We start from the raw sequence: 25,770 nt of genomic DNA, 5'->3' as shown, positions 1-25,770 counted from the left end.
TTCAACTCTACTCAGTTTTAAAAGACCGTTCCATTAGTCTGAGGCTATGCCCTCAGGTTCTAGTTTTTCCTACAAGTGGAAACATCCTCTCCATGTCCACTCTATCCAGGCCTCGCAGTATCCTGTAAGTTTCAATAAGATCCCCTCTCATCCTTCAAAACTCCAATGATTACAGACCCAGAGTCCTCAACCGTTCCTCATACAACAAGCTCTTCATTCCAGGGATCATTCTTGTGAACCTCCTCTGGACCCTTTCCAAGGCCAGCACATCCTTCCTTCGATACGGGGCCCAAAACTGCTCACAATACTCCAAATGGGGTCTGACCAGAGCCTTATACAGCCTCAGAAGGGCAGCACGGTAGCACAGTGGATAGCATTGTGGCTTCACAGCGCCAGGGTCCCAGGTTCAATTCCTCGCTGGGTCACTGTCTGTGCGGAGTCTGCACATCCTCCCCGTGTGTGCGTGGGTTTCCTCCGGGTGCTCCGGTTTCCTCCCACAGTCCAAAGACGTGCAGGTTAGGTGGATTGGCCATGATAAATTGCCCTTAGTGTCCAAAAAGGTTAGGAGGGATTATTGGGTTACGGGGACAGGGTGGAAGTGAGGGCTTAAGTGGGTCGGTGCAGACTCGATGGGCTGAATGGCCTCCTTCTGCACTGTATGTTCTATGCTATGTTAAGTACATCCCTGGTCTTGTATTCTAGCCGTCTCAACATGAATGCTAACATTGCATTTGCCTTCCTAACTGCCGACTGAACCTTAAAAGAATCTTGAACTCGGATTACTAAGTCCCTTTGTGCTTCTGATTACCTAAGCATATCCCCATTTCGAAAATAGTCTGTGGCTCCATTATTCAGACCAAAGTGCATAACCTCACACTTTTCCACATTGTATTCCATCTGCCACTTCATTGCCCGCTCTCCTAGCTTGTCCAAGTCCTTCTGCAGCCCCCTTGCTTCCTCAATACTACCTGTCCCTCTACAGATTTGTGTATCATCTGCAAACTTAGCAGCAGTGCCTTCAGTTCCTTCTTCCAGATCATTGATGTATATTGTGAAAAGTTGTGGTCCCAGCGCAGACCCCTGAGGCACACCACTAGTCACCGGCTGTCATCCTGAAAAAGTCCCCTTTATCCCCACTTTCTGCCTTCTGCCAGTCAGCCAATCCTCTATCCTTGCCGGGATCGTACCCTGAACACCATGAGCTCGAAACTTATTTAACAGTCTCCTATGCGGCACATTGTCAAAGGCCTTCTGGGAATCTAAACAAATCACATCCACTGGTTCTCCTTTGTCTAGCTTCCTTGTTACCTCCTCAAAGAACTCTAACAGATTTGTCAGACGTGACCTCCCTTTGACGAAGCCGTGCTGACTCAGTCCTATTTTACCATGCATTTCCAAGTACTCCGCGATCTCATCTTTAATAACCGACTCTAAAATCTTACCAATGACCGAAGTCAGGTTAACAGGCCTATAATTTACCGTCTTCTGCCTCCCTCCCTTCTTAAACAGGGGTGTTACATGAGCCACCTTCCAATCCTCTGGGAACCTTCCTGCCTCCAGTAATTCCTGAAAGATCATCATTAATGCCTCCACAATTTCCTCCGCTATCTCTTTTAGGATCCCGGGGTGTAGTCCATCGGGTCCAGGAGATGTATCCACCTTCAGATCTTTCAGTTTCCCCAGAACCTCCTTCATGATGGTCACTGCACTCACTCTGCCCATCTGCTATCTTCCACCATCAATGCGTTGCTGGCTGCTGCAACATTGCAGATTTTGGATTCAACTACGACTCCTCAACACCCCCCCGCCCCCCCCCCCCCTCCCCCCCCCCGCTGCAAGCTGCTATTTGAACTGACCCAGGCACATCTCTCAATCCAGTGTGCTATGTGGCAGGGTCCCGTGGTGTCGTTTTAATGGATTTGGCTAGCAGCCAATCGTCTCCTCCGCAACTCTGGGCCATTTCTTACTTTCGACTGTCATTGGTGGGCCCCTTCAGAAGGGAAGGCAGAATTAATTTTAGCTCTTAGTTCTGATTAACAAGCTGCAAACTTTCTACAGCGAGTTCTGCGAAAATCTAGGAAACAGCAGATTCTCTCGGCTGTGGCAGGCTCGCAGGCTTTAGTTTGTTTTTTGGGGTCAGAGCAGGGGAAGATTTGAAGTTCTCTCATCATGAAGGGGGTGGATCACCCTCAAAACTCCCAGTGAGAGACCCTGTATTCTCCCCAGCGAGTTGGTGGGCATTCTCTGTGAGACTGAGAGTCCAGCTGGTGGAGGACTGTAGAATTGAAGGTAGCTTCCCATGGTTATTAGTGATGGTCACCTTCCCTTACAGCCTGAGAATTCTCACTGAAGGCAGATATTAAAAGATATGAATCAGCCGATGATTTTTCAACACTTTATGTCCATTGAAGCTCATGGCCATAAAGACCACAAACTCAGCAGTGAATATTCTCATCTCTCAGTTTTCACATGTCCTCTGTTTTAATGCCTGCTGGTTTTGAACCTTTCGTACCCACCCACCGTGAGTCTGTCTTTGTGTCTATGACTGGCTGGTGGGTGGGAATAGGTTTGGGGAATAGTCAGGTGAGTAGAACAGTCTTCTATTATTACAATGACATGTTTATCAATTCACTTATTATAAAAAACAGTTTTGAAATGTTTTACTTTCAAATCTGGTGTCTGTAAACCACTGGAGAAGTGACCACCATTAACCACGGGGAGGTGACCACCATTAACCACGGGGAGGTGACCACCATTAACCACGGGGAGGTGACCACCATCAATAACCATGGGGAGTTCACCATCACTAATAACCATGGGGAGGTGACCACCATTAATAACCATGGGGAGTTCACCATCACTAATAACCATGGGGAGGTGACCACCATTAATAACCATGGGGAGGTGACCACCATCAATAACCATGGGGAGTTCACCATCACTAATAACCATGGGGAGGTGACCACCATTAATAACCATGGGGAGGTGACCACCATTAATAACCACGGGGAGGTGACCATCACTAATATCCATGGGGAGTTCACCATCACTAATATCCATTGGGCGGTGACCATCACTAATAACCATGGGGAGGTGACCATCACTAATAACCATTGGGCGGTGACCATCACTAATAACAATGGGGCGATGACCATCACTAATAACTATGGGGAGGAATGTGGCGGTGACCATCACTAATATCCATTGGGCGGTGACCATCACTAATAACCATGGGGAGTTCACCATCACTAATAACCATGGGGAGGTGACCATCACTAATAACCATGGGGAGTTCACCATCACTAATAACCATGGGGAAGTGGCCATCACTAATAACTATGGGGAGGAGACCACCACTAATAACAATGTGGCGGTGACCATCACTAATAACCATGGAGAGGTGACCATCACTAATAACCATGGGGAGGTGACCATCACTAATAACCATGGGGTGGTGACCATCACTAATAACCATGGGGAGGTGACCATCACTAATAACCATGGGGCGGTGACCATCACTAATAACCATGGGGCGGTGACCATCACTAATAACCATGGGATGGTGACCACAAGTAATAACCATGGGGAGGTTATCATCACTAATATCCATGGGGAGGTGACCATCGCTAACAACCATGGGGAAGTGACCATCACTAATAACCATGGGGTGGTGACCATCACTAATAACCATGGGGTGGTGACCATCAGTTATAACCATGGGGATGTGACCATCTCTAATAACCATGGGGAGGTGACCATCTCTAATAACCATGGGGAGGTGACCATGAGTTATAACCATGGCTGTGAGGGACCATTGGGAGGTTGACGCGATTGCTCTTTGTTTGTCGTTGGGATTTCAGCAGGTTACTGGCCTGTATAAAGACCATAACATCCTGTGCCAGTGAAGGAATGGTGATCTAGTTCCAGGTCAGGATGGTGTTCTGAGCCAGTGTTTACAAACCTCCAAAGTATATCATGGAGTTCAGCTGACCTACAACTGTTTATTGATTTTGGTTACGATGCGCACACGGGACTGCCTTTCAGCTGTTATTCAACAGAGGCCTTCAGCACTTTTAATTAAAAACAAACTTTATTCTACAAATTCAGTTGACATTTCTATAAACATGCACAGTAAACATTTTTATCAACTACCAACATAAATACCCCACACAGCTACAGTACTGTTTTTATAACCCTTAATTATTTTCCCCCTTTAACTGTTCCAATTCAATAACAAGATCCCAGAAACCAGAAACCCCTTTTCAAAGGTGTGGTCCAGCCCCCAGCACTCAGACCTGGTCTGGATGCTCTTGTCGCCTTTTCAAAACAGCAGGTTTGAATTCCTTACAGAAAGCAATTATTTCTTTTCAAGTAATCTGGAGACAGCTTTAAAACTTAAGGTAGAGATACACTCCAAGATACTCGTCTGTCTGAATACAGCAGCCAGAAATGAAAATGAAAGGAAACGAGCCATCAAAAGAAGCCCAAATCAAAATGAAAGTAAATGCCCAGTTCCACAGCCCAGCTCCACCCACAAAATGAAATCATTGAAGCCATGTGATAAGACAAAACATTTCTTGAAGGGTCACTCCCATGATAATGGGGTGTATCTGTGAGTGGAATGTGCAGGTTGTGAGTACCTGCTGCTCCCGGTTCTGGGTTTTGGAGCTCCTGTAAGGAGGTTTAGGAGTTACCATTACCACGTGTGTGACGAACATGTTACCTTTTCCGTGTTGTGTTTTTGACCTCACTCTCCTTTGGCCCTCTCCTATGTTCTTTGTTTCAGTTACCCATTGCCGACAAATTTCAGCAGCTGTAGCGTCGCTGACTTTATGAGAAGCTTGAGCATTGGCAGAGGCAGCTGTCTCTACAATCTGCCAAATCTCGACAATCTGGTTGCTGGCCCCAAGTGTGGCAACCTGTATGTGGAGAAAGGCGAGGAATGTGACTGCGGCAAACCTGCGGTAAGGAGGAGACAGAACGGTGATGATGTGGAAGGGTTCCTTGTGGTAACCTGTAGCTGATAGCAGTATCGCTCAAGTCTGAATCTTGTGGCCAATCAGAAACTTGCCTGTTTATTTCTTATCGCACAGAGGCTACATTTAAATGTAGGATTGTTCTGAATTCAATTTATATCCAAATTTGCAGCATTTATTCAGTTTGAACAGAGGAAGAAATGTTGGATGGAACTTTGATGCCGTAATTAAAGGGCAGCACAGTAGCACAGTGGTTAGCACTGTGGCTTCACAGCGCCAGGGTCCCAGGTTCGATTCCCCACTGGGTCACTGACTGTTCGGAGTCTGCACGTTCTCCCCATATCTGCGTTGGTTTTCTCCAGGTGCTCCGGTTTACTCCCACAGTCCAAAGACGGGCAGGTTAGGTGGATTGTCCATGACAAATTGCCCATGACAAATTGCCCTTAGTGACCAAAAAGGTTAGGAGGGTTTATTTGGTTACGGGGATAGGGTGGAAGTTGGATTGGATTTGTTTATTGTCACGTGTACAGTGAAAAGTATTTTTCTGCGAGCAGCTCAACAAATCATTAAGAACATGGGAAGAAAAGGGAAGAAAATAATAGGGCAACACAACATATACAATGTAACTACATAAGCACTGGCATCGGATGAAGCATACAGGGTGTAGTGTTAATGAGGTCAGTCCAGAAGAGGGTCATTTAGGAGTCTGGTGACAGTGGGGAAGAAGCTGTTTTTGAGTCTGTTCGTGCGTGTTCTCAGACTTCTGTATCTCCTGCCCGATGGAAGAAGTTGGAAGAGTGAGTAAGCCGGGTGGGAGGGATCTTTGATTATACTGCCCGCTTTCCCCAGGCAGCGGGAGGTGTAGATGGAGTCAATGGATGGGAGGCAGGTTCGTGTGATGGACTGGGTGGTGTTCACGACTCTCTGAAGGTTCTTGCGGTCCTGGGCCGAGCAGTTGCCATACCAGGCTGTGATGCAGCCCGATAGGATGCTTTCTATGGTGCATCTGTAAAAGTTGGTAAGGAAGTGAGGGCTTAAGTGGGTCGGTGCAGACTCGATGGACCGAATGGCCTCCTTCTCCGCTGTATGTTCTAAGTAATAAGAACATAAGAACTAGGATCAGGAGTCGGCCATCTGGCCCCTCGAGCCTGCTCTGCCATTCAATGAGATCATGGCTGATCTTTTGTGGACTCAGCTCCACTCTCCGGCCCGAACACCATAACCCTTAATCCCTTTATTCTTCAAAAAACTATCTATCTTTATCTTAAAAACATTTAATGAAGGAGCCTCAACTGCTTCACTGGGCAAGGAATTCCATAGATTCACAACCCTTTGGGTGAAGAAGTTCCTCCTAAACTCAGTCCGAAATCTACTTCCCCTTATTTTGAGGCTATGCCCCCTAGTTCTGCTTTCACCCGCCAGTGGAAACAACCTGCCCGCATCTATCCAATCTATTCCCTTCATAATCTTATATGTTTCTATAAGATCCCCCCTCATCCTTCTAAATTCCAACGAGTACAGTCCCAGTCTACTCAACCTCTCCTCGTAATCCAACCCCCTCAGCTCTGGGATTAACCTAGTGAATCTCCTCTGCACACCCTCCAGTGCCAGTATGTCCTTTCTCAAGTAAGGAGACCAAAACTGAACACAATACTCCAGGTGTGGCCTCACTAACACCTTATACAATTGCAGCAGAACCTCCCTAGTCTTAAACTCCATCCCTCTAGCAATGAAGGACAAAATTCCATTTGCCTTCTTAATCACCTGTTGCACCTGAAAACCAACTTTTTGCGACTCATGCACAAGCACACCCAGGTCTCTCTGCACAGCAGCATGTTTTAATATTTTATCATTTAAATAATAATCCCTTTTGCTGTTATTCCTACCAAAATGGATAACCTCACATTTGTCAACATTGTATTCCATCTGCCAGACCCTAGCCCATTCACTTAGCCTATCCAAATCCCTCTGCAGACTTCCAGTATCCTCTGCACTTTTTGCTTTACCACTTATCTTAGTGTCGTCTGCAAACTTTAACACATTGCCCTTGGTCCCCAACTCCAAATCATCTATGTAAATTGTGAACAGTTGTGGGCCCAACACTGATCCCTGAGGGACACCACTGGCTACTGATTGCCAACCAGAGAAACACCCATTAATCCCCACTCTTTGCTTTCTATTAATTAACCAATGTTTTTCAAATAATCCAGAGATCCGGTGGAATAATCTGTGGATCCAGGTTTGAATCTAACCGTGGCGGATGGTGAAATTTAAACTCAATAAAAATCTGAAATGGAAGGTCTAATGATGAACATGAAACCATTGTCGATTGTTGTAAAAACCCATCTGGTTCATTAATGTCCTTTAGGGAAGGAAATCTGCCGTCCTTACCTGGCCTGGCCTACATGTGACTCCAGTGGTTGATTCTTAAACGCCCCCTGAAATGGCCAAACAGTCTACTCAAAGGGCAATGAGATATGGGTAATAAATGCTGGCCGGCCATGCCCAGATCCCAGAAATCAATCATAACAAATATATATTGAGGCCCCAATATGAATGTGAAGTGAGTGGGGAATTTGGATACATGAAACACAGAATGCAATCTAGCAGATAAAATTCCCCAATTTAAACTTGATCAATGTAGCATATTTTTTCTTTTGGCTTCTGGGTTTTCATGTACACCTGCACAAGTGAGTTCAAATCCACTAACGGACCAATGTAAATATGGAATTTTAAAGACTGAGGACATGTTTGACGTGGAGATTGAAGACCCCCGCCAGCAACCAGGCTGAGATGAAACAGGAGCAGAAGTTGGCCATTCTGCCCCTCCAGTCTGCCTACCACTCAGTAAGATCACAGCTGATACGTTTGTGCTGGGTTGCACTTTCTCCATCTACCCCCAATATCACAGAAGCACACAGTGCAGAAGAGCCCCTTCGGCCCATTGAGTCTGTCTGCCCAGTCCAATTTACCACCACTTGACCCAACTTGGCGGGGAATGGTATGAGGTGGCAAGTGCCCATCCAGGTACCGTTTAAAGAATGTGAGACAAGTTCAAGATGAGGGGCAGGTTAGGGGGTATTTGAGGAAAAGTTATTTTACCCAGAGTGTGGCGACGGTCTGGAACGCACTGCCTGGGAGGGGGGTAGAGGCTGATTGCCTCACATCCTTTACAAAGTACCCAGATGAGCACTTGGCGCGTCACAACATTCAAGGCTATGGACTAAGTGCTGGCAAATGGGATTCGGTGGCCAGGTCAGGGGTTTTTCTTGCCTTGTGCTGTGTTATTCTGTGATTCTGTGAACCCAACTCTGCCATCTTCCCAGGCAGTGCATATCCTTTGATTTCATTGCCAGACAAGAATCTATCTATCCACTGTCACGCCACCTTGGGCAGTCAATTCCAGCCCCACGTGCCTCAGTGTCACAACAGAAGTGATGCATCCAATCATTCTTTAAAATGTCCCAAAATCGTTCGCCCTTGGCTGCCCAATAATTACAGTCTCCAGGTTAGTCAGTGAAACACAATTATTGCATATTTAGAACCAGAACGAATATGAAACATACAGCAAACACAGCTGCTTAATGTCGAGTTAATACCTGACTCTGCTTCAACTGCCCCACCCTCTACCCCCACACACAAGACAGACAAACACAGAAATGAAATGAAAATCGCTTATTGTCACAAGTAGGCTTCAAATGAAGTTACTGTCAAAAGCCCCTAGTCGCCACATTCCGGCGGCTGTTCAGGGAGGCTGGTACGGGAATTGAATTGTGCTGCTGGCCTGCTTTCAAAGCCAGTGATTTAGCCAGTTGGAAAAGGGGGGAAAATAATGAAGATTAAGGTGAATATATGAGAATCCTTCCTTCAGATAATGAGTCCTTTAGTGCACTTCCTTCCCCGAATGTAGTATCTGGAATATAATGTGCATTGCTCTTCTCCGCCGTTTAGCAGTCTATTTTTCCAGGAGACCCCTCTGGCTTCGCATTTGGCTGTTGTTCCTGAGATTCTGGTCGCCGCTTCACAACACTTGCTTTACTGCAGAGAGAGAGTTAGCAGATTTGTCGTGGATTTAGGTTATTCCGGAACTGATAATACTCTATTACCAACCTATGCCCTATTACCAACCTATGCCCTAGGTTAACCTATCAAAAGAAGGAAAACAGTTTTCCTGCTAAGACTCAGAATAGATCTCACGAAGGGCGAATGTGTTTCTAAGCAGCTAAACAAGGTCTCAGTTACTTTTTATGGGGAGAGTTTAGATTCGTCACTCGCCCTTCGTGAAGTTATACAAAACCATACTTACAACCTGAGGTTTTGTTCGACGAGACAAGCTTCCAAGAACAGAATTGACTCACGTCCTATACGGGGGTCCGAATAAGAGAGTGCTTCTGCTAAAATGCCCTCTCCTTATATACATAAAAGTTGCTTGTCGGTTCAGGAAGGCATTCGTTACCTTGGCATTTATTGCTGGTCAATAACCTATAGCCAAATGGCTAATTGGATGTACTATCACTGATAGATCTTTTAATAGTTGTAGGGTAATTGTCAGGTGTCCAAAGATATATTGACAAGGGGGCACGTTTGGTGCCTGTCTTTTTTCATGTGTTGTCACGTTCTCCAGATATCAGAACAGACTTTTTGTGAAGGTGTTATCTGAAGTGTCCAAAGGTATAGTTTGAGAAGGATTTGTGTATCTGTTTATCTGTTCTCATATTTTGAATACTTCTAGGTATAGGGAGTTTGTCTGAGAGAATTTATTGGTCTGTCAAGGAAGAGCTTTTAATTGTTTATTAAAACCATCTCTCCGGCCAGCCATCTGCTTTGGATAGAGTCCTGACTGTCAAAGCAAATCTTCTTCACTCAGCTCATGGAAGCCTTCCAAACGGGGCAGCCTGAAGGCTTTCCTCAAGAAATCCAACATCGACCTCAACGCCTGGGAGACGCTGGCTCACAAGTGACCTACTTGGAGGAACCTCCTGGTTGAAGGGACACAATTCTTTGAGGACACCCGATGGTAAGAGGAGGCCCAGTAAAGGAGTCTGCGAAAGAAATACCGGCGCTCCCTAGCCCAGGGGCCAATTCCGCCTCCTGGAAACACCTGCTCGGCGTGTGGTCAAAGATATGGCCCGAGGTGCCAGGATCGGCCGTCGCCGAAGATCCCAGCGAACCCAGAGAAGGAATTCTCTGCAAATGTGCAGAGACAAAGTCAAGACATCAGAGGGAGCTCATGAACCTGGAAATAACCAATCCACCCCACCCTTCAAGAACTACCTGCTTCACATGTGGTTGTCTGAGGATTGTGGATTAGTCTTAGCAATCACTTCAGAACTTATTAGACAGAAGTGGAACAAGGCAGCCTTGATCCTCAGGGTCGGCCAGAATAGGGCTCCTGCTCCTTTTGGAGGGGTTGCTGCTTTGCTGGAATTTATTTCAATATTGAGTTCCTGCCATCTCCCAAACCATCCTTTTGTGAAGGTCATACTCCCATTGAAATGTGTCGAGTTGTGTCCTTTGACACTCTATTTCACACAACTCCTTCCACAATCAATGACTCCTTGATCTTGGAACATTGCTCCCTCGACACTGCCCAATGAAACACTGGGCAGGTACAGCCCAGGTTAGATAAAGAGGAGGATTCTTTATGCTGCCTCATCAGGTAGTCCCAGCTACAGAACTGGCTACTGTAACACCATCGATCACGCACGAGGCAAGACGTAGAGAACTTTAATCGAGGCTTTATTGAGCAGACTTGTTCAGACTTGTTCCCCAGCAGCTCAGTCACAGAATGCAGCTGCTGGGAGTAAACCGGGTTCTTATACCCCGCCTAACTGAGTGGAGCCCAGTAGGCGGCAGATCCAATCGGGACCCAGCATCTGTCCTCCAATAGCTCCTCGGCATTCATGGTGTACCGTATTATCCCTAATACATACCACCACAGCTACACACAGAATAAAGCTGCCTGCGCACTGTCCCATCACACACACCCCCCCCAGAGCAAGTACAACATGGGTTAGATACAGAGTAAAGCTGCCTGCACACTGTCCCAGCTCACACTCCCAGAGCAAGTACAACATGGGTTAGATACAGAGTAAAGCTGCCTGCGCACTGTCCCAGCTCACACTCCCAGAGCAAGTACAACATGGGTTAGACACAGAGTAAAGCTGCCTGCGCACTGTCCCATCACCCCCACCCCCAGAGCAAGTACAACATGGGTTAGACACAGAGTAAAGCTGCCTGCGCACTGTCCCAGCTCACACTCCCAGAGCAAGTACAACATGGGTTAGACACAGAGTAAAGCTGCCTGCGCACTGTCCCAGCTCACACACCCAGAGCAAGTACAACATGGGGTAGACACAGAGTAAAGCTGCCTGCGCACTGTCCCATCACACACCCCCAGAGCAAGTACAACATGGGGTAGACACAGAGTAAAGCTGCCTGCGCAGTGTCGCAGCACACACTCCCTGAGCAAGTACAACATGGGTTAGATACAGAGTAAAGCTGCCTGCGCACTGTCCCAGCTCACACTCCCAGAGCAAGTACAACATGGGGTAGACACAGAGTAAAGCTGCCTGCGCAGTGTCGCAGCACACACTCCCAGAGCAAGTACAACATGGGTTAGATACAGAGTAAAGCTGCCTGCGCACTGTCCCAGCTCACACCCCCAGAGCAAGTACAACATGGGTTAGACACAGAGTAAAGCTGCCTGCGCACTGCCCCAGCACACACTCCCAGAGCAAGTACAACATGGGTTAGACACAGAGTAAAGCTGCCTGCGCACTGTCCCAGCTCACACTCCCAGAGCAAGTACAACATGGGTTAGACACAGAGTAAAGCTGCCTGCGCACCGTCCCAGCACACAGTCCCAGAGCAAGTACAACATGGGTTAGATACAGAGTAAAGCTGCCTGCGCACTGTCCCAGCTCACACCCCAAGAGCAAGTACAACATGGGTTAGACACAGAGTAAAGCTGCCTGCGCACTGCCCCAGCACACACTCCCAGAGCAAGTACAACATGGGTTAGACACAGAGTAAAGCTGCCTGCGCACTGTCCCAGCTCACACTCCCAGAGCAAGTACAACATGGGTTAGACACAGAGTAAAGCTGCCTGCGCACTGTCCCAGCTCACACTCCCAGAGCAAGTACAACATGGGTTAGATACAGAGTAAAGCTGCCTGCACACTGCCCCATCACACACCCCCAGAGCAAGTACAACATGGGTTAGATACAGAGTAAAGCTGCCTGCACACTGTCCCAGCTCACACTCCCAGAGCAAGCACAACATGGGTTAGATACAGAGTAAAGCTGCCTGCGCACTGTCCCAGCTCACACTCCCAGAGCAAGTACAACATGGGTTAGACACAGAGTAAAGCTGCCTGCGCACTGTCCCAGCTCACACTCCCAGAGCAAGTACAACATGGGGTAGATACAGAGTAAAGCTGCCTGCGCACTGTCCCAGCTCACACTCCCAGAGCAAGTACAACATGGGTTAGACACAGAGTAAAGCTGCCTGCGCACTGTCACAGCACACACTCCCAGAGCAAGTACAACATGGGTTAGACACAGAGTAAAGCTGCCTGCGCACTGTCCCAGCTCACACTCCCAGAGCAAGTAGAACATGGGTTAGACACAGAGTAAAGCTGCCTGCGCACTGTCCCAGCTCACACTCCCAGAGCAAGTACAACATGGGTTAGACACAGAGTAAAGCTGCCTGCGCACTGTCCCAGCTCACACTCCCAGAGCAAGTACAACATGGGTTAGACACAGAGTAAAGCTGCCTGCGCACTGTCCCAGCTCACACTGCCAGAGCAAGTACAACATGGGTTAGATACAGAGTAAAGCTGCCTGCGCACTGTCCCAGCACAGACTCCCAGAGCAAGTACAACATGGGTTAGACACAGAGTAAAGCTGCCTGCGCACTGTCCCAGCTCACACTCCCAGAGCAAGTACAACATGGGTTAGACACAGAGTAAAGCTGCCTGCGCACTGTCCCAGCTCACACTCCCAGAGCAAGTACAACATGGGTTAGATACAGAGTAAAGCTGCCTGCGCACTGTCCCAGCACACACTCCCAGAGCAAGTACAACATGGGTTAGATACAGAGTAAAGCTGCCTGCGCACTGTCCCAGCTCACACTCCCAGAGCAAGTACAACATGGGTTAGATACAGAGTAAAGCTGCCTGCGCACTGTCCCAGCTCACACTCCCAGAGCAAGTACAACATGGGTTAGACACAGAGTAAAGCTGCCTGCGCACTGTCCCAGCTCACACTCCCAGAGCAAGTACAACATGGGTTAGACACAGAGTAAAGCTGCCTGCGCACTGTCCCAGCTCACACTCCCAGAGCAAGTACAACATGGGTTAGATACAGAGTAAAGCTGCCTGCGCACTGTCCCAGCTCACACTCCCAGAGCAAGTACAACATGGGTTAGACACAGAGTAAAGCTGCCTGCGCACTGTCCCAGCTCACACTCCCAGAGCAAGTACAACATGGGTTAGATACAGAGTAAAGCTGCCTGCGCACTGTCCCAGCTCACACTCCGAGAGCAAGTACAACATGGGTTAGATACAGAGTAAAGCTGCCTGCGCACTGTCCCAGCTCACACTCCCAGAGCAAGTACAACATGGGTTAGATACAGAGTAAAGCTGCCTGCGCACTGTCCCAGCTCACACTCCCAGAGCAAGTACAACATGGGTTAGACACAGAGTAAAGCTGCCTGCGCACTGTCCCAGCTCACACTCCCAGAGCAAGTACAACATGGGTTAGACACAGAGTAAAGCTGCCTGTGCACTGTCCCAGCTCACACTCCCAGAGCAAGTACAACATGGGTTAGATACAGAGTAAAGCTGCCTGCGCACTGTCCCAGCTCACACTCCCAGAGCAAGTACAACATGGGTTAGACACAGAGTAAAGCTGCCTGCGCACTGTCCCAGCTCACACATCCAGAGCAAGTACAACATGGGTTAGACACAGAGTAAAGCTGCCTGCGCACTGTCCCAGCTCACACTCCCAGAGCAAGTACAACATGGGTTAGACACAGAGTAAAGCTGCCTGCGCACTGTCCCAGCTCACACTCCCAGAGCAAGTACAACATGGGTTAGACACAGAGTAAAGCTGCCTGCGCACTGTCCCAGCTCACACTCCCAGAGCAAGTACAACATGGGTTAGATACAGAGTAAAGCTGCCTGCGCACTGTCCCAGCTCACACACTCCCAGAGCAAGTACAACATGGGTTAGATACAGAGTAAAGCTGCCTGCGCACTGTCCCAGCTCACACCCCCAGAGCAAGTACAACATGGGTTAGATACAGAGTAAAGCTGCCTGCGCACTGTCCCAGCTCACACTCCCAGAGCAAGTACAACATGGGTTAGACACAGAGTAAAGCTGCCTGCGCACTGTCCCAGCACACACCCCCAGAGCAAGTACAACATGGGTTAGATACAGAGTAAAGCTGCCTGCGCACTGTCCCAGCTCACACTCCCAGAGCAAGTACAACATGGGTTAGATACAGAGTAAAGCTGCCTGCGCACTGTCCCAGCTCACACTCCCAGAGCAAGTACAACATGGGTTAGATACAGAGTAAAGCTGCCTGCGCACTGTCCCAGCTCACACCCCCAGAGTAAGTACAACATGGGTTAGACACAGAGTAAAGCTGCCTGCGCACTGTCCCAGCTCACACTCCCAGAGCAAGTACAACATGGGTTAGACACAGAGTAAAGCTGCCTGCGCACTGTCCCAGCTCACACTCCCAGAGCAAGTACAACATGGGTTAGACACAGAGTAAAGCTGCCTGCGCACTGTCCCAGCTCACACTCCCAGAGCAAGTACAACATGGGTTAGACACAGAGTAAAGCTGCCTGCGCACTGTCCCAGCTCACACCCCCAGAGCAAGTACAACATGGGTTAGACACAGAGTAAAGCTGCCTGCGCACTGTCCCAGCTCACACTCCCAGAGCAAGTACAACATGGGGTAGACACAGAGTAAAGCTGCCTGCGCACTGTCCCAGCTCACACTCCCAGAGCAAGTACAACATGGGTTAGACACAGAGTAAAGCTGCCTGTGCACTGTCCCAGCTCGCACTCCCAGAGCAAGTACAACATGGGTTAGACACAGAGTAAAGCTGCCTGCGCACTGTCCCAGCTCACACTCCCAGAGCAAGTACAACATGGGTTAGATACAGAGTAAAGCTGCCTGCGCACTGTCCCAGCTCGCACTCCCAGAGCAAGTACAACATGGGTTAGATACAGAGTAAAGCTGCCTGCGCACTGTCCCAGCTCACACTCCCAGAGCAAGTACAACATGGGTTAGACACAGAGTAAAGCTGCCTGCACACTGTCCCAGCTCACACTCCCAGAGCAAGTACAACATGGGTTAGACACAGAGTAAAGCTGCCTGCGCACTGTCCCAGCACACACCCCCAGAGCAAGTACAACATGGGTTAGATACAGAGTAAAGCTGCCTGCGCACTGTCCCAGCTCACACTCCCAGAGCAAGTACAACATGGGTTAGATACAGAGTAAAGCTGCCTGCGCACTGTCCCAGCTCACACTCCCAGAGCAAGTACAACATGGGTTAGATACAGAGTAAAGCTGCCTGCGCACTGTCCCAGCTCACACTCCCAGAGCAAGTACAACATGGGTTAGATACAGAGTAAAGCTGCCTGCACACTGTCCCAGCTCACACTCCCAGAGCAAGTACAACATGGGTTAGACACAGAGTAAAGCTGCCTGCGCACTGTCCCAGCTCACACTCCCAGAGCAAGTACAACATGGGTTAGACACAGAGTAAAGCTGCCTGCGCACTGCCCCATCACACACTCCCAGAGCAAGTACAACATGGGTTAGACACAGAGTAAAGCTGCCTGCGCACTGTCCCAGCTCACACTCCCAGAGCAAGTACAACATGGGTTAGATACAGAGTAAAGCTGCCTGCGCACTGTCCCAGCTCACACTCCCAGAGCAAGTACAACATGGGTTAGACACAGAGTAAAGCTGCCTGCGCACTGCCCCATCACACACTCCCAGAGCAAGTACAACATGGGTTAGACACAGAGTAAAGCTGCCTGCGCACTGTCCCAGCTCACACTCCCAGAGCAAGTACAACATGGGTTAGACACAGAGTAAAGCTGCCTGCGCACTGTCCCAGCTCACACCCCCAGAGCAAGTACAACATGGGTTAGATACAGAGTAAAGCTGCCTGCGCACTGTCCCAGCTCACACTCCCAGAGCAAGTACAACATGGGTTAGACACAGAGTAAAGCTGCCTGCACACTGTCCCAGCTCACACTCCCAGAGCAAGTACAACATGGGTTAGATACAGAGTAAAGCTGCCTGCGCACTGTCCCAGCTCACACTCCCAGAGCAAGTACAACATGGGTTAGACACAGAGTAAAGCTGCCTGCGCACTGTCCCAGCTCACACTCCCAGAGCAAGTACAACATGGGTTAGATACAGAGTAAAGCTGCCTGCGCACTGTCCCAGCTCACACTCCCAGAGCAAGTACAACATGGGTTAGATACAGAGTAAAGCTGCCTGTGCACTGCCCCATCACACACTCCCAGAGCAAGTACAACATGGGTTAGACACAGAGTAAAGCTGCATGCGCACTGTCCCAGCTCACACTCCCAGAGCAAGTACAACATGGGTTAGACACAGAGTAAAGCTGCCTGCGCACTGTCCCAGCACACATTCCCAGAGCAAGTACAACATGGGTTAGACACAGAGTAAAGCTGCCTGCGCACTGTCCCAGCACACATTCCCAGAGCAAGTACAACATGGGTTAGATACAGAGTAAAGCTGCCTGCGCACTGTCCCAGCTCACACTCCCAGAGCAAGTACAACATGGGTTAGATACAGAGTAAAGCTGCCTGCGCACTGCCCCAGCACACCCCCCCAGAGCAAGTACAACATGGGTTAGACACAGAGTAAAGCTGCCTGCGCACTGTCCCAGCTCACACTCCCAGAGCAAGTACAACATGGGTTAGATACAGAGTAAAGCTGCCTGCGCACTGTCCCAGCTCACACTCCCAGAGCAAGTACAACATGGGTTAGACACAGAGTAAAGCTGCCTGCGCACTGTCCCAGCTCACACTCCCAGAGCAAGTACAACATGGGTTAGACACAGAGTAAAGCTGCCTGCGCACTGCCCCATCACACACACCCAGCGCGAGTACAACATGGGTTAGACACAGAGTAAAGCTGCCTGCGCACTGTCCCAGCTCACACTCCCAGAGCAAGTACAACATGGGTTAGACACAGAGTAAAGCTGCCTGCACACTGTCCCAGCTCACACTCCCAGAGCAAGTACAACATGGGTTAGATACAGAGTAAAGCTGCCTGCGCACTGTCCCAGCTCACACTCCCAGAGCAAGTACAACATGGGTTAGATACAGAGTAAAGCTGCCTGCGCACTGTCCCAGCTCACACTCCCAGAGCAAGTACAACATGGGTTAGACACAGAGTAAAGCTGCCTGCACACTGTCCCAGCTCACACCCCCAGAGCAAGTACAACATGAGTTAGATACAGAGTAAAGCTGCCTGCGCACTGTCCCAGCTCACACTCCCAGAGCAAGTACAACATGGGTTAGACACAGAGTAAAGCTGCCTGCGCACTGCCCCATCACACACACCCAGCGCGAGTTCAACATGGGTTAGACACAGAGTAAAGCTGCCTGCGCACTGTCCCAGCTCACACTCCCAGAGCAAGTACAACATGGGTTAGACACAGAGTAAAGCTGCCTGCACACTGTCCCAGCTCACACTCCCAGAGCAAGTACAACATGGGTTAGATACAGAGTAAAGCTGCCTGCGCACTGTCCCATCACACCCTCCCAGAGCAAGTACAACATGGGTTAGATACAGAGTAAAGCTGCCTGCGCACTGTCCGAGCTCACACCCCCAGAGCAAGTACAACATGGGTTAGATACAGAGTAAAGCTGCCTGCGCACTGTCCCAGCTCACACCCCCAGAGCAAGTACAACATGGGTTAGATACAGAGTAAAGCTGCCTGTGCACTGTCCCAGCACACACCCCCAGAGCAAGTACAACATGGGTTAGATACAGAGTAAAGCTGCCTGCGCACTGTCCCAGCTCACACTCCCAGAGCAAGTACAACATGGGTTAGACACAGAGTAAAGCTGCCTGCGCACTGTCCCAGCTCACACACTCCCAGAGCAAGTACAACATGGGTTAGACACAGAGTAAAGCTGCCTGCACACTGTCCCAGCTCACACCCCCAGAGCAAGTACAACATGAGTTAGATACAGAGTAAAGCTGCCTGCGCACTGTCCCAGCACACACCCCCAGAGCAAGTACAACATGGGTTAGACACAGAGTAAAGCTGCCTGCGCACTGTCCCAGCTCACACTCCCAGAGCAAGTACAACATGGGTTAGACACAGAGTAAAGCTGCCTGCGCACTGCCCCAGCACACACTCCCAGAGCAAGTACAACATGGGTTAGATACAGAGTAAAGCTGCCTGCACACTGTCCCAGCTCACACTCCCAGAGCAAGTACAACATGGGTTAGATACAGAGTAAAGCTGCCTGCGCACTGCCCCAGCACACACCCCCAGAGCAAGTACAACATGGGTTAGACACAGAGTAAAGCTGCCTGCACACTGTCCCAGCTCACACCCCCAGAGCAAGTACAACATGAGTTAGATACAGAGTAAAGCTGCCTGCGCACTGTCCCAGCACACACCCCCAGAGCAAGTACAACATGGGTTAGACACAGAGTAAAGCTGCCTGCGCACTGTCCCAGCTCACACTCCCAGAGCAAGTACAACATGGGTTAGATACAGAGTAAAGCTGCCTGCGCACTGTCCCAGCTCACACTCCCAGAGCAAGTACAACATGGGTTAGATACAGAGTAAAGCTGCCTGTGCACTGCCCCATCACACACTCCCAGAGCAAGTACAACATGGGTTAGACACAGAGTAAAGCTGCATGCGCACTGTCCCAGCTCACACTCCCAGAGCAAGTACAACATGGGTTAGACACAGAGTAAAGCTGCCTGCGCACTGTCCCAGCACACATTCCCAGAGCAAGTACAACATGGGTTAGACACAGAGTAAAGCTGCCTGCGCACTGTCCCAGCACACATTCCCAGAGCAAGTACAACATGGGTTAGATACAGAGTAAAGCTGCCTGCGCACTGTCCCAGCTCACACTCCCAGAGCAAGTACAACATGGGTTAGATACAGAGTAAAGCTGCCTGCGCACTGCCCCAGCACACCCCCCCAGAGCAAGTACAACATGGGTTAGACACAGAGTAAAGCTGCCTGCGCACTGTCCCAGCTCACACTCCCAGAGCAAGTACAACATGGGTTAGATACAGAGTAAAGCTGCCTGCGCACTGTCCCAGCTCACACTCCCAGAGCAAGTACAACATGGGTTAGACACAGAGTAAAGCTGCCTGCGCACTGTCCCAGCTCACACTCCCAGAGCAAGTACAACATGGGTTAGACACAGAGTAAAGCTGCCTGCGCACTGCCCCATCACACACACCCAGCGCGAGTACAACATGGGTTAGACACAGAGTAAAGCTGCCTGCGCACTGTCCCAGCTCACACTCCCAGAGCAAGTACAACATGGGTTAGACACAGAGTAAAGCTGCCTGCACACTGTCCCAGCTCACACTCCCAGAGCAAGTACAACATGGGTTAGATACAGAGTAAAGCTGCCTGCGCACTGTCCCAGCTCACACTCCCAGAGCAAGTACAACATGGGTTAGATACAGAGTAAAGCTGCCTGCGCACTGTCCCAGCTCACACTCCCAGAGCAAGTACAACATGGGTTAGACACAGAGTAAAGCTGCCTGCACACTGTCCCAGCTCACACCCCCAGAGCAAGTACAACATGAGTTAGATACAGAGTAAAGCTGCCTGCGCACTGTCCCAGCTCACACTCCCAGAGCAAGTACAACATGGGTTAGACACAGAGTAAAGCTGCCTGCGCACTGCCCCATCACACACACCCAGCGCGAGTACAACATGGGTTAGACACAGAGTAAAGCTGCCTGCGCACTGTCCCAGCTCACACTCCCAGAGCAAGTACAACATGGGTTAGACACAGAGTAAAGCTGCCTGCACACTGTCCCAGCTCACACTCCCAGAGCAAGTACAACATGGGTTAGATACAGAGTAAAGCTGCCTGCGCACTGTCCCATCACACCCTCCCAGAGCAAGTACAACATGGGTTAGATACAGAGTAAAGCTGCCTGCGCACTGTCCGAGCTCACACCCCCAGAGCAAGTACAACATGGGTTAGATACAGAGTAAAGCTGCCTGCGCACTGTCCCAGCTCACACCCCCAGAGCAAGTACAACATGGGTTAGATACAGAGTAAAGCTGCCTGTGCACTGTCCCAGCACACACCCCCAGAGCAAGTACAACATGGGTTAGATACAGAGTAAAGCTGCCTGCGCACTGTCCCAGCTCACACTCCCAGAGCAAGTACAACATGGGTTAGACACAGAGTAAAGCTGCCTGCGCACTGTCCCAGCTCACACACTCCCAGAGCAAGTACAACATGGGTTAGACACAGAGTAAAGCTGCCTGCACACTGTCCCAGCTCACACCCCCAGAGCAAGTACAACATGAGTTAGATACAGAGTAAAGCTGCCTGCGCACTGTCCCAGCACACACCCCCAGAGCAAGTACAACATGGGTTAGACACAGAGTAAAGCTGCCTGCGCACTGTCCCAGCTCACACTCCCAGAGCAAGTACAACATGGGTTAGACACAGAGTAAAGCTGCCTGCGCACTGCCCCAGCACACACTCCCAGAGCAAGTACAACATGGGTTAGATACAGAGTAAAGCTGCCTGCACACTGTCCCAGCTCACACTCCCAGAGCAAGTACAACATGGGTTAGATACAGAGTAAAGCTGCCTGCGCACTGCCCCAGCACACACCCCCAGAGCAAGTACAACATGGGTTAGACACAGAGTAAAGCTGCCTGCACACTGTCCCAGCTCACACCCCCAGAGCAAGTACAACATGAGTTAGATACAGAGTAAAGCTGCCTGCGCACTGTCCCAGCACACACCCCCAGAGCAAGTACAACATGGGTTAGACACAGAGTAAAGCTGCCTGCGCACTGTCCCAGCTCACACTCCCAGAGCAAGTACAACATGGGTTAGACACAGAGTAAAGCTGCCTGCGCACTGCCCCAGCACACACTCCCAGAGCAAGTACAACATGGGTTAGATACAGAGTAAAGCTGCCTGCACACTGTCCCAGCTCACACTCCCAGAGCAAGTACAACATGGGTTAGATACAGAGTAAAGCTGCCTGCGCACTGTCCCAGCTCACACCCCCAGAGCAAGTACAACATGGGTTAGATACAGAGTAAAGCTGCCTGCGCACTGTCCCAGCTCACACTCCCAGAGCAACTACTACATGGGTTAGACACAGAGTAAAGCTGCCTGCGCACTGTCCCAGCTCACACTCCCAGAGCAAGTACAACATGGGTTAGATACAGAGTAAAGCTGCCTGCGCACTGTCCCAGCTCACACTCCCAGAGCAAGTACAACATGGGTTAGACACAGAGTAAAGCTGCCTGCGCACTGTCCCAGCTCACACCCCCAGAGCAAGTACAACATGGGTTAGATACAGAGTAAAGCTGCCTGCGCACTGTCCCAGCTCACACTCCCAGAGCAAGTACAACATGGGTTAGATACAGAGTAAAGCTGCCTGCGCACTGTCCCAGCTCACACCCCCAGAGCAAGTACAACATGGGTTAGATACAGAGTAAAGCTGCCTGCGCACTGCCCCATCACACACCCCCAGAGCAAGTACAACATGGGTTAGATACAGAGTAAAGCTGCCTGCGCACTGTCCCAGCTCACACTCCCAGAGCAAGTACAACATGGGTTAGACACAGAGTAAAGCTGCCTGCGCACTGTCCCAGCTCACACTCCCAGAGCAAGTACAACATGGGTTAGATACAGAGTAAAGCTGCCTGCGCACTGTCCCAGCTCACACTCCCAGAGCAACTACTACATGGGTTAGACACAGAGTAAAGCTGCCTGCGCACTGTCCCAGCTCACACTCCCAGAGCAAGTACAACATGGGTTAGATACAGAGTAAAGCTGCCTGCGCACTGTCCCAGCTCACACCCCCAGAGTAAGTACAACATGGGTTAGACACAGAGTAAAGCTGCCTGCACACTGTCCCAGCTCACACTCCCAGAGCAAGTACAACATGGGTTAGATACAGAGTAAAGCTGCCTGCGCACTGTCCCAGCTCACACTCCCAGAGCAAGTACAACATGGGATGGACACAGAGTAAAGCTGCCTGCGCACTGTCCCAGCTCACACTCCCAGAGCAAGTACAACATGGGATGGACACAGAGTAAAGCTGCCTGCGCACTGTCCCAGCTCACACTCCCAGAGCAAGTACAACATGGGATGGACACAGAGTAAAGCTGCCTGCGCACTGTCCCAGCTCACACTCCCAGAGCAAGTACAACATGGGATGGACACAGAGTAAAGCTGCCTGCGCACTGTCCCAGCTCACACTCCCAGAGCAAGTACAACATGGGTTAGACACAGAGTAAAGCTGCCTGCGCACTGTCCCAGCTCACACTCCCAGAGCAAGTACAACATGGGTTAGACACAGAGTAAAGCTGCCTGCGCACTGTCCCAGCTCACACTCCCAGAGCAAGTACAACATGGGATGGACACAGAGTAAAGCTGCCTGCGCACTGTCCCAGCTCACACTCCCAGAGCGAGTACAACATGGGTTAGACACAGAGTAAAGCTGCCTGCGCACTGTCCCAGCACACACCCCCAGAGCAAGTACAACATGGGATAGATACAGAGTAAAGCTGCCTGCGCACTGTCCCAGCTCACACTCCCAGAGCAAGTACAACATGGGTTAGACACAGAGTAAAGCTGCCTGCGCACTGTCCCAGCACACACCCCCAGAGCAAGTACAACATGGGTTAGATACAGAGTAAAGCTGCCTGCGCACTGTCCCAGCTCACACTCCCAGAGCAAGTACAACATGGGTTAGACACAGAGTAAAGCTGCCTGCGCACTGTCCCAGCTCACACTCCCAGAGCAAGTACAACATGGGTTAGATACAGAGTAAAGCTGCCTGCGCACTGTCCCAGCTCACACCCCCAGAGCAAGTACAACATGGGTTAGATACAGAGTAAAGCTGCCTGCGCACTGTCCCAACTCACACTCCCAGAGCAACTACTACATGGCTTAGACACAGAGTAAAGCTGCCTGCGCACTGTCCCAGCTCACACTCCCAAAGCAAGTACAACATGGGTTAGACACAGAGTAAAGCTGCCTGCGCACTGTCCCAGCTCACACCCCCAGAGCAAGTACAACATGGGTTAGACACAGAGTAAAGCTGCCTGCGCACTGTCCCAGCTCACACTCCCAGAGCAAGTACAACATGGGTTAGACACAGAGTAAAGCTGCCTGCGCACTGTCCCAGCTCACACTCCCAGAGCAAGTACAACATGGGTTAGACACAGAGTAAAGCTGCCTGCGCACTGTCCCAGCACCCCCCCCCCAGAGCAAGTACAACATGGGTTAGACACAGAGTAAAGCTGCCTGCACACTGTCCCAGCTCACACTCCCAGAGCAAGTACAACATGGGTTAGATAGAGTAAAGCTGCCTGCGCAGTGTCCCAGCTCACACTCCCAGAGCAAGTACAACATGGGTTAGATACAGAGTAAAGCTGCCTGCGCACTGTCCCAGCTCACACCCCCAGAGCAAGTACAACATGGGTTAGATACAGAGTAAAGCTGCCTGCGCACTGTCCCAGCACACCCCCAGAGCAAGTACAACATGGGTTAGATACAGAGTAAAGCTGCCTGCGCACTGTCCCAGCTCACACTCCCAGAGCAAGTACAACATGGGTTTGACACAGAGTAAAGCTGCCTGCGCACTGTCCCAGCACACAGTCCCAGAGCAAGTACAACATGGGTTAGACACAGAGTAAAGCTGCCTGCGCACTGTCCCAGCTCACACTGCCAGAGCAAGTACAACATGGGTTAGACACAGAGTAAAGCTGCCTGCGCACTGTCCCAGCTCACACCCCCAGAGCAAGTACAACATGGGTTAGACACAGAGTAAAGCTGCCTGCGCACTGTCCCAGCTCACACTCCCAGAGCAAGTACAACATGGGTTAGACACAGAGTAAAGCTGCCTGCGCACTGTCCCAGCTCACACTCCCAGAGCAAGTACAACATGGGTTAGATACAGAGTAAAGCTGCCTGCACACTGTCCCAGCTCACCCCCCCAGAGCAAGTACAACATGGGTTAGATACAGAGTAAAGCTGCCTGCGCACTGTCCCAGCTCACACACCCAGAGCAAGTACAACATGGGTTAGACACAGAGTAAAGCTGCCTGCGCACTGTCCCAGCACACACTCCCAGAGCAAGTACAACATGGGTTAGACACAGAGTAAAGCTGCCTGCGCACTGTCCCAGCTCACACTCCCAGAGCAAGTACAACATGGGTTAGATACAGAGTAAAGCTGCCTGCGCACTGTCCCAGCTCACACTCCCAGAGCAAGTACAACATGGGTTAGATCCAGAGTAAAGCTGCCTGCACACTGTCCCAGCACACACTCCCAGAGCAAGTACAACATGGGTTAGATACAGAGTAAAGCTGCCTGCGCACAGTCCCAGCACACAGTCCCAGAGCAAGTACAACACGGGTTAGACACAGAGTAAAGCTGCCTGCGCACTGTCCCAGCTCACACCCACAGAGCAAGTACAACATGGGTTTGACACAGAGTAAAGCTGCCTGCGCACTGTCCCAGCTCACACTCCCAGAGCAAGTACAACATGGGTTAGACACAGAGTAAAGCTGCCTGCGCACTGTCCCAGCTCACACTCCCAGAGCAAGTACAACATGGGTTAGATCCAGAGTAAAGCTGCCTGCGCACTGTCCCAGCACACACTCCCAGAGCAAGTACAACATGGGTTAGACACAGAGTAAAGCTGCCTGCACACTGTCCCAGCACACACTCCCAGAGCAAGTACAACATGGGTTAGATACAGAGTAAAGCTGCCTGCGCACTGTCCCAGCTCACACCCCCAGAGTAAGTACAACATGGGTTAGACACAGAGTAAAGCTGCCTGCGCACTGTCCCAGCTCACACTCCCAGAGCAAGTACAACATGGGTTAGACACAGAGTAAAGCTGCCTGCACACTGTCCCAGCTCACACTCCCAGAGCAAGTACAACATGGGTTAGATACAGAGTAAAGCTGCCTGCGCACTGTCCCAGCTCACACTCCCAGAGCAAGTACAACATGGGTTAGATCCAGAGTAAAGCTGCCTGCACACTGTCCCAGCACACACTCCCAGAGCAAGTACAACATGGGTTAGATACAGAGTAAAGCTGCCTGCGCACAGTCCCAGCACACAGTCCCAGAGCAAGTACAACACGGGTTAGACACAGAGTAAAGCTGCCTGCGCACTGTCCCAGCTCACACCCACAGAGCAAGTACAACATGGGTTAGATACAGAGTAAAGCTGCCTGCGCACTGTCCCAGCTCACACTCCCAGAGCAAGTACAACATGGGTTAGACACAGAGTAAAGCACCCCCTGCACTGTCCCGTTTAACACTCTCAGGGCAGCGAGAGAATAGTTCAGATACAGAATAAACCACCCCTATACCAGTGGTGGGCAATCTGTGGCCACGCGGCCCAGCTGGGTTCGGAGTGTGACCCACGAGACATGTTGATGACCGTTGTCCATGCGCAGAGTTTCTGCGTTCCACTGATTTCCATCTGTGTAGTTTTTCTCCACCTGGGATGAC

General features: G+C 50.3%; 1 protein-coding gene across 1 annotated transcript in view; it reads left to right on the top strand.

The window, feature by feature from the left end:
• The window catches only part of LOC140409443 (disintegrin and metalloproteinase domain-containing protein 12-like), a 128,607-nt gene that overhangs the window by 59,441 nt on the left and 43,396 nt on the right, over positions 1–25,770 (top strand). The window contains exon 5 of the mRNA XM_072497876.1: positions 4,787–4,964. Coding sequence (XP_072353977.1) covers positions 4,787–4,964 — 178 coding nt within the window. The remainder of the gene's footprint in view (positions 1–4,786; positions 4,965–25,770) is intronic.

This window comes from Scyliorhinus torazame, chromosome 3 (genome assembly GCF_047496885.1).
Source record: "Scyliorhinus torazame isolate Kashiwa2021f chromosome 3, sScyTor2.1, whole genome shotgun sequence".
Taxonomy (NCBI): domain Eukaryota; kingdom Metazoa; phylum Chordata; class Chondrichthyes; order Carcharhiniformes; family Scyliorhinidae; genus Scyliorhinus; species Scyliorhinus torazame.
This window is presented reverse-complemented; position numbering and strand designations above follow the sequence as displayed.